General features: G+C 29.9%; 1 protein-coding gene across 1 annotated transcript; it reads left to right on the forward strand.

Moving 5' to 3' along the window:
- Positions 1–407: 407 nt before the first annotated feature.
- LOC137933757 (circadian clock-controlled protein daywake-like) lies at positions 408–9,955 on the forward strand. Its single transcript, XM_068777794.1, has 5 exons — positions 408–698; positions 6,464–6,683; positions 8,128–8,258; positions 8,446–8,601; positions 9,651–9,955. Exons 1-5 carry the CDS (start codon positions 623–625, stop codon positions 9,815–9,817), a joined length of 750 nt encoding a protein of 249 aa, XP_068633895.1. The 5' UTR covers positions 408–622; the 3' UTR covers positions 9,818–9,955.
- Positions 9,956–10,602: the final 647 nt, after the last annotated feature.

Below are 10,602 nucleotides of genomic sequence, written 5' to 3' on the forward strand. Positions count from 1 at the left end.
GCTGTGAGAGGCCTTCAAATGAAAACGTGTCACGGAATGCTAACACCGATCAAAAGAGTTATAGTACAATATTTCTTTTATATTATTATTATTTAGATATTTCACGCTTGCTTTGAATTGTCGTCGTTAACAATTGCAATGCATATCATGCATAACATATTTCTGACGCGTTAACTATACTTTGAATCTAAAATGCATGTTCAAATAGTGTTTTTAATTATAACTCAGTAGTTAGTGAATTATTTATTCAAATACCAAGCCAATACTTTAATGGCATGAAAAAGACATTTCTAATAAAAGTGGGGTTTAAGTCATTGCAAGTGGAAATAGTTTGGTTAACGCACTGCGAGCAGAACATGGCCTCGTAGGCCCACAGTGCACGGTACGCGCGATGCAAACACATTCGTAGAAACGTATTGGCGAGTGCTGCGTGTAATGCAGATTTAGTGGAAAGATTTGGCCGAATTATTGCAATCGAAAATGATAAAGAACTCGTTTCTATTAACATAAGTAAGAAACGAATAACCAAAGGTCATCGGCCAGTGTGTTTGTCGGTCTTTATTAGATCGCTACAATATTTCCATATTCTTACTATCAAGACGTTTAATACTCGATAATAGCAATGTGTACGGGATCCGTATTTATTAGTTTTCTGGCGGTAGTGGCGGCCTTCGTCGGCTCCTGCATAACTCTTGCACGTAAGTTTTCTATACTATTTAACGACAAGATAATATCCATGCTGTAATTTTAACATGAAATATTGCAATAATCATAACATTACTACATACTCTTTTAATATATTAATGAATAATTTTACATATCATTTATAATGAATATTCATTATTTTTACTTTTTTTAATAATTTCTCAACATAAATTTTAAATAAAGCACTTAAATGTTTTTCAATTTTATTTATTTATTTTAATTAGCCACAGCAAAACATAACATGCTTTAAAACAAGTTTTATAAAATTTTTACAAATTTGAGTGTGTTTTCCTATAGTAGATATATATACAGCTCTAGTCATAAATATTGGTATGTAGCCTTTACCTAAATTTTATTAAAAATGATATAAATAATAGTTATTAAATTACATATGAACAAGATTATGCAAAATTATAAACCACTGTATGCTTTCATTACCATAATATTACAAGTAATTAAAATATGTAATTTTATTAACGCAAATAGTTTAAGCACATCCTTGAAAGCACTTCTAGAACCTCCAAAAATGTATAACTAGGATATTTCTCCGCTCAATATATCCGCTTCCCCGTATCAACGCCAGGACACCCGCTTCACTTCGAGCCCAGGCGGTCTCGATGCACATGTCATGCACTACACACCTACACATGACACGGCGGCCGCGTCCGCCTAACCCGCGTTCAAGCGAGGGCGGTCCGCAGAGGCCCGTGTCTCTCCCGACCGCCGAGTAGTCCTCGCTTCGTGCTACATAATCAACCCCCCAATCACTACACTATACACCTACACGGTTATAGTTCTCCGCGTGTAGACGTCTTCGTCGTAACTGAGGTGCGATCTTCAGCGTAAAATTTTTAGTCCGTGGACCTCTGTTTCCACGGGCTCAATTTCGATGAAGCTGTACAAAGCCTAGACCGGCTAGCAGCACAACATCAAATACATCAAATAAAAATAGTTACCGCTTCGTGATCGCCATCTAAACGTTTTGTAAATTTTTCAGCAAACACGGCATTTGATTGTTAATAGCCCAAGTTCTGCAATTTGTACTTATCGCGATCGTTTAGTGAACTGTATTAGACCTAAAACCGTAAAAAAGCAGTTCTTAGTTTTTAAATATAATATGGTTTAGTGTAAATATATCAGAAGCTTTTTAAAAATTCTGTGCTGGTATATACAATTTAATACTCTTAAAAGCATAGCTTAATTAAAGAGGCAGGGTCACGTAGAGAGCAATGGTTATAGCTACGCTCGGAGTTCTGCTGTGAAATCATGAGCAGGAAATTTCGGGCAGCGCAAAATCAGTCATCGTGGCAATCTTTGAGGAAAGCCAACACCAGTGGGTGTTTGTCGGCAGAAAAGAAGAATAAAAAGAAAGGATTAGCACAAATATAATAATAAGATTTTCAACTACTACCTCCCTTTGTTATTAAAATATGTCACCAATATTTGGAATCCCTCTATGATATAGAAACATCATCAACGGTTATAGTAATTTCATATAATCTTTACTTCACTTCATTTTTTTATTAGGCGAGTTTATAAAACGTTACGGGATAAAGCGACGTTCTATTCACGTACTATGGGACTACAATGCATCTGCGTTGTTAATGTAGATAAGATGACATATTTATTTGCATATAGACAATAAGTGAATAAAGGCATATAGATAATAACATGTAGTACTTTTAATTTTATTCTATGATACGCGCAAAGACGAGCTGTGTGTTTGTTATATAGTATTTTGTAATAAAAATCTTACAACAGCGTAGCTGTCACCTTGTCACATATATTTGCAATTTGTAATTTCACTACACTCGGCATTTATTACAATGCAAACAGAAATGTTTCTACGTTACCTAATTACGGCAAACGTGTTCTGAGAAAGATTACTAGCTAAAATGTTTCTTTTATTAAACCTTAAAAAACTTGTTTAATAATAGTCAGATGTCTTTTTTTGGGGTTCTATATTTGAAAAATTTCTTTTCTCGTTCTTATTACCTCTTAGTTATTATTAAAACAACAGATAATATTGCGCATAGTAATATTTTATTTTATTCTTAAAAACAGGCGTCTAAAACATGTCAATGTTTCATAGAGATAGGCAATCGCTAACTTAAAGTTAACCGACATTACGCTAAGTTTTACTTTTGTAGCAATGTTGTTAAGGGGTAGTATAAACAAATAATTTTACAAAAATAATTTTCGCTTGTAATTACCTGTGACCATACTATCCTTATTATTTTCAAATATACCATCAAATCAAACCCGAAATTATCTTAGTTGTTATATTGCAGCCTTAATTAATTTTAATTATCTATAATTTAAAATACTAACGTAAATACGTCGAACAATTATATACATATATTAAACCCTAGTAGTAAATAAATATATTTTAATAAAGTCCATACAAGTGACTATTATTTTTGTTTCGTACTGGCACGGTTTAAATCTTAAATTAAAAAATATTTAGATACGATTGATTAACACCCAATATTATTAAAATTGGAAAAATTCATAATTTTATCATTTAATTGAAAAATAAACTTTTGTGAAAAATCTTTCCAACTTTAAAAAATTAATTATTGATTACCTTTATTTTTCTCTTTGAGTCAATTTTAGTAATTACTGAATACGTCACGAGTAAACTGAAAAGCCTAATTTGAAAGAAACTAGCATTAAATTGAATTCATACATAATAAGATTCCTCAAATAATTTTTATACAACTTCCAAATACTTATGCATAATTATAAAGTGTATTGCGACTTTATAACACAATGGTTGTTCTACATAATTCGTGTGGAAACTAAATTATTTTATTGTATCAACTCATGTAGTCACGTCATTATCGCATAAACTTGTCTGGTTCAGTGTTTTATATTATTCTAAAGTCTAACTCTAACGCTTACATTATCCAGGTCAAGACCATTTCTGTGTACCTAAACTGCCAGTTTAAAACGGAATGCGGTTGAAAATTAAATATTAGCTAATTTCCTTGTTAGTACTATATGCAATAGTTTGCAAACATGAAAAATGCGTTCTTAAAAGCTGGCTGCATGTAAACCATATAACTTTCGCTGTTAATTTGAATGAAAAAACACCCGTGTATGTATTTTTTTATTACTAAAAAAATTAATATTTATAGTAATCGTAATATATATATATATAGTCTTGTCTTTATAAAATTATTAGCTATAGTATGTGCTTGAAAATTTAATATCAATTTCTAAAAATTTATGTTAATAATTAATGTAGTTTCAAAAGCAAGGTCACGAACTTAAATATGAGCTTGAAATATTTGTAAATGATAGAAAACTATTTCGTTACTGTAATAATCACAAATTTTTACATTATCAAAATAAAAATATAAATGCGAATGATCCCCCTTAAACGTATCGCGTGTCTGAATATCGAAATATCCGTTTATTGTTGCTTAAGCGCGTAGTGTTGACTGACTTACCAACCTGCATTATACTTCTAAAATCTTTAATATTTGTAACAGTCGTACTCATGCTATTTGAGCAAATGTCAGTGCTTATAAATATGATTGCGTAAATTACTTCAAGTATACTAAGAGCCATTATTTTATTTCTCAAAAGACAAAATCGCAACAATAATTATGTGGGAACTAGAAAACTACTTTCTTACAAAAACAGTTAGTTATTTTGAAATGTCTGTATATCATTTATTTGTATTATTATTAATGTCATATCATTAACTTATAAGTAAACAAATTTATTAACAATAAATATATGTATTATATTATTATATGTACAGCTTTACCAGTTAAAATGGCAGACTATATTTTTTGTAGGTTTGGATTAACACTGTTGCTATTAACAAACCATTAATCACCTACTGATAGACTGTCCCGTATTTGTAGGACTTCATTCCGTCTGTGTGATAAAGCTACAAGAAAGGAAAGACAAGACAAGTAAAATAGGCGACAATAAACATCGCCATATATTCCTAAGGTTGTGCAGAACACTAGGACAGAGTAACACATAGTAATAAGACTTAGTCACGTAAGGTAGGATCGGTTAAGGCCTCAATAACATGATTCATAAATAAAAACAGAGTTAAAATTTTAATTAATAACGGTGTTTATTAAAATAAAGTAAATGAAAACAAGATATGAACACAAATAGTAAACCAGTACTACAACTAAGTCTGTAAAAGCAAAGTGTATATTGGGAGTTCAGGAGAGAGATTTAAAAGGAAGTCTGAACGAATTGCAAGGAATGTAAAAAGTGACAGATATTGCGAAGAACTAAAGATGACGAACAAAATATGTAGCACAAAAGAAGAAAATTAAATAAAAATCAAAACTTGAAAAATCTTTTGTAATCAAAGTCCCTTTTCCAAATGAAGGGGTGAACAAGAGGTCCCCAAAAACCAGGGTCAGAAAAAAAAACAAATTATTAATAAAAGCTTGGGGGCTCCTTCTGTGGTTTCAACTTTATTGATTTCTTCAGATTCTAGGGCCATTACTAGACGCAAGAACTCCTAAAAGAGAATCTCCCTTGGCTTGGGCTGTGAACTTACTGTGAACTGTAAACCCACTATTTTTATTCGAGTATGCCTGAGAAGGCCTACATGAGGTCCATCGGTTGCTATGGTATAGGTTTATTATGATTTTCATTTAATTATTTACTAATTTTATTCACATCGGACCAACTATAGTGACTGCTGGATTATATTGCGAGAAGAATACGTAAAGAGCCCAATTAGGGTACTAACTAACATCAGATCCAGAATCTCTATAATGCCATTCCTAAATTTTAAGATATGTGGGTTCCAGCGCGTCCTTATTTGACAAGAGCCCACAACAAACTCTAATAACTACTCTCCTAAGTTATTTATTTCCAATCATTATTATCACACTGAAATACTTTACACTATAATGAGATTTCTTTGTACAGGATTTTGTTAAATAAAATTCTTAAATTTATTATATGATAATTTAGAGACATATGGAGTATGTTGCAATACCATACACGACAATAATCAATAAGCACAAAATAGCAATATTATGGAACCTTGAAAAAGGTATAAGAAGCTTATCATTATTTTTAATGGTAATCTTAACCATATTTTTTTTCCTGTACACCCGTATCTATTTTTTATTTCTTTATTTTATAATCGTTTTCACATTTCTTCACAGCTCTTATGTATGTTAAATAACTTAACAGATTTTTTCTCAGAGAATCGCTAGTTCTCACATTATGGATTGCATGAACACCCATCTTTTATAGAAGAAAGTTTGTATCGTTATCAGCAGCTCTTCCCTGTAAAAGTATTTCATAGTACATAATTCTGTGAAAATAAAAATCGACTAATCGAGATGTGTAATCTGTCAATACTTTTTTAAATTGTAGGTATCATAAAACTGAGATTGTTCTCTAAAACTAATATGAGGATATATCAAGAGGCTATAACAAGCTGTGCGAAATTTGCTTTGAATAAAAACTTTAGGAATAGATAGTTATTGCATAAAATGTCCAGTACTATAAATGTTTTATAATATTTAATAGCCCATTAGAAACTTTCTTTGTCATTGATCGATTTTATTGTCGATAGACCACGAGGCCACACGGGAAACATTAAGAAAAACGTTAATCTTTTCTTCTTCAATAAAACATTATGTTTTTCTTTCTAATGTGTTTTTTATGCCTGAAATTATTTCTGTGTGTTTATAATATGTTAATAATTTTAAACTAAATAATTATAAATATTATTAACACTATTTCATAATAATTCCAGCGGAATACATTCACCCCTGTAACAGCACTGAGTCAGCGTGTCTTATCAAAGCAACTCAAGACGCTATCCCAGAATTTTCCAAAGGAATACCATCCCTTGGAGTACCAGCATTGGATCCCTTCGTAATCGACGAGCTTCCGATTCAGTTACCAGGAGTAAAGGTTACATTCTTGGACGGAAAAGCAACTGGTTTAAGAAAGTGCCAAGTATTAAATGTAGAGTAAGTGTTTCAAATCACAAGGCAAATTATGATTATAATTACAGCATAAAATCGTATATACCTTTAAACTACGCTAGTTTTTATCGCGGCATAATCGTAATTAATCAGTAAACAATGTTAAGTCAACGGAAAAACGTAAAATGCATACAATATGTTTAATGCAATATTTCTTCGTTAAAAATATCAATGGTAATTTAAAGGAATTTCTTGAGATAGAACGTCGTAGACGATATCGATTAGTAAAAGTTCGGAAGTTTACATTTCATCGGAGACGTAGTTTTTATCGTAAAATATTTTTAAAGTTTTTGATTAGATTTTAAACTCGTGCCGACAGTATAAAATCTTTGTACAGGAATGTGAGAATTAGTTTTATTTTTTTTTAATGTTTCCTAGCATTTCAATGTAGTTCAATTAATAGTAATTATTTTTCCCGCATAATAATATTTCGGATAATATTATGGTACACATACTAACTTTTCATGTCACTATAACATAATAATAATATATTTAATGATGCCACACGGGCTGCAACATAGCGTAACTTTAATGAATTGGGCGATTAGATTAATCCTTGAACAAAATAATTGTGATAACACATGCAACATGTATGCAATTTGGCGTGCGTACATGAGAATAAATTGCATGCATGGTTATTTTATTCATAATAGTTTTCCTTGTGTCTTATCAGTTTTGATACGATTTTCGAATCTTAAATGTAGAGTCTAATTTTAAAAATTGTACCAGTTAGAAAATAAGGTCTCCGAGACCGATCGGAACCGCTGCACCGTGCATTCGGTGAACGCGTATATCTATCTATAATATGTCTAATAAAACCTTAACAAAAAAATTCTTATAATAATAATTGAGTGATCTCTACATAAATAGCGTACATACATAAATGCACCGGGCAGGACATAAGCGCTGGGGCCTTGAGCACACCAAAATCTACCCACAAAGTGGAAATATAGGCTTCGAACAGCTTCCAGCTAGTATTGCTGGATATATTAGGGAGAGGTGTATAATCATCAGTGGTCGTCCCACGCTGTAATGATGATATATCTCTAAGTGAAGTCTGTAAAAATACCATCTAGTGAATTTTTAACAATATAATTCAATATTATGTCAGTTTGATGTTTACCTATTATTGTATTTTTAAAATACATTATACCGTAATATGTATTATATTATATTTATTATAAGTATAAATGTTTGTATGTATATTATATCTTTTGTACAATTTAACTACCCGTTATTTAAAATTCTTCTGTTTTCATACTACGTTTGTATCAAAAAAAATTGCCTTCAGTGATATGACTATTCATACTTTTTTATTTACTATCACGAGACAATGTTAATATTTTCTCGCGTGAACACTAAAGAATATTAATTTTAACAAAAAAAAATATATTAAACTATGTAAAACATATATTGATTATATTTACAGAGCATATCTTGAAAAAAATGTTTTCATTTTGGAAGTCCGATGCAATATCACTATAAAAGGAAAGTACACGGCTGTGGGAAGATTATTATTGTTCCCAATAAATGGTGAAGGAGATTCAAAAATCAAAATAGGTATGCGATAAATTTCATAGTTAATAAGATTTATATTTTTATAAGACCTTTACATAGACCACTAAAATAGTTTTTTATGATTATAATAATGGGTTTGGATAAAATATCAATTGCTATTTCAAACGAACTTATTTGAAAAGCTAATAATTATAATAGACAATTTACGGCTTATATGTTTAAATTACAGTAAACTCCGTCATAAAAATGAATATAAAGACAAGATACTTCAAAGACGCTAATGGACGAGATCACTTCGGTATTAGGAGCTACAAATATACATTTGATTACGGTGAAAGAATCCATTATACCATTACTAATCTCTTCAAGGGTAACGCTGAATTAAGTAAGTATATTAATATTTATAATCTTATTATAACAAAATTATATGACTTGAATCTATTGCAATGTATAATTGCTTCACGATTTTAAACAGCTTTCTGTGAAAAATTTCATAATTATTATAATATGAAAATTCTTTATAAATAAAATATGTTAATAAGTATGTTAATTTATTAGTTTCTGGTAGCGATATTACCGATTAAATTTACAATAAATATATTTTATCTGCATAACATATGTTAAAGTTTTTTTTTTTAATATACATTGCATATCTTAATTTGTAATATTGTTTTTTTAATTATTATTCGACTTTGTTACATATGTATTATTTTGGTAAATGAAAACTTAGCTTTATTATTATCGTATCTAAAGAAAGGTCGATGTTAAAGATAACCTAGACCTGCTTATAAATACAATAGATAAGTATTATTCCATAACAATACATGCTTTTTAAAAGTTATCGTTTGTATGTATACATAAATAAAATTAAAAATTTATTTATGTACGTATAACATTTCAATATTAAAAGCTAGTCTTTGACTTTTGTCTTCAATAACAAACTTAGATAAAAATAGGAAAATCAGGAACGAGGAGATCCGTAAACGAACGAAAGTAACGACATATTTCTGCGAATTGGTATTCGGAACTGGCAGTGCGTTGGCCACATTGTACACAGCACAGCTGACCACTACAGACTTGACCACAAGGTCTAGAGTGGAGACCACAGTTTAGGAAGCGCAGCGTGGGATAAGGGTGACGAAAGATGATGATGTTGGCCACTTTAAAATGGTCTTATTAGAAATCTATGGATGGAATGATTACGATATCATGATGATGACAGTTCAAAAAGAACTCTTGTGATAGGTTGTAAGCCTAAATAACAGGATGCTTCTCTAGTGGTTCAAACTAATACAAGACTAATTAACATTAGGGAAATTAATTAAACAAAAGATAGAGATCAATATTAAGAAAATAGATATTAGCAACAAAATAATTATTTTAATTCTTGTATACTGTAAAATATCAATTCAAGTCATATATAATATATTTCAGGTAACACAGTGTTGCGGTTTTTAAATGAAAATTGGAGAGTGGTGACTGAAGAATTTGGACAGCCAGTGGTAGATTATGCTATGAATGTAACAATAGAAACGGCGAGAAAATTTTTCGACGCGGTCCCTTACGATGAATTATTACACGTACCGATACCTAAATATTAGTTATTATCAAACATCTTTCTCAATTACCCACCCAACTTTGTTATGCTATGTAAATAAATAGTTAAGAATAATTATTATCATCGTTCAAAAAATTCTTTCTGAGAAGTTTTATTATGAAGACAATCTTAAAACATTAATGATGGAAAGGAAAACATCGCAATTAAACTAAAAATATGGTAACAATTAACATTCTATTTGTCACAAGCAAAATAGTCATTTATGCCCATCGTTAGAGATGACATATTCTTAACAATTTTTGCAATAATCTTATTTTTTTTTAATAACAAATAAGTTAAGAAATTCTAAAGTATAATTTAAATAAAATTGATGTTTTGGTAGCGATGTGTATATACCACAACATGATTTCATCTATCAATCAAGTATTATGGTTTAGCTTTATTTTATACACATATTTAGTGTAAATTATATAAGATTTTCAATTTTTTTATTGACGTATATTTAGAAATATTGCAATATTAGACTAACTATCGTAGTATTTAAAAATATTTTATTTACTAAAAATCTTTCAAACGTTCCAAGTATCTTCATTTACTTTTTAGTATTATTTACAATATATGTCTAATTACAACGTAAATATACTACTGTCTAAATTCTGTATTGACGATTAATTTATTTAATCGATATATTCATCTTTTATAAAGCTTATATCTACAAAATTAATATCAAAACCTAAATAAAAAATAACATAAACTCTTATTATTTTTATTCAGAAGTTTTTATCAGTAATGATAATTTTTTAAGTTGTCTATCCTTACCGAGTATTG

Source organism: Battus philenor, unplaced genomic scaffold (genome assembly GCF_028537555.1).
Source record: "Battus philenor isolate CCGP_79_NKW_IND1 unplaced genomic scaffold, ilBatPhil1.0.hap1 SCAF_14, whole genome shotgun sequence".
Lineage (NCBI taxonomy): Eukaryota > Metazoa > Arthropoda > Insecta > Lepidoptera > Papilionidae > Battus > Battus philenor.

Coding starts and splice junctions, on each gene's coding strand:
- LOC137933757 (XM_068777794.1), top strand. CDS start 623: ATGTGTACGGGATCCGTATTTATTAGTTTTCTGGCGGTAGTGGCGGCC. Junction 6,684..8,127: donor TGCCAAGTATTAAATGTAGA/GTAAGTGTTTCA, acceptor TTATATTTACAG/AGCATATCTTGAAAAAAATG. Junction 8,259..8,445: donor AGATTCAAAAATCAAAATAG/GTATGCGATAAA, acceptor TTTAAATTACAG/TAAACTCCGTCATAAAAATG.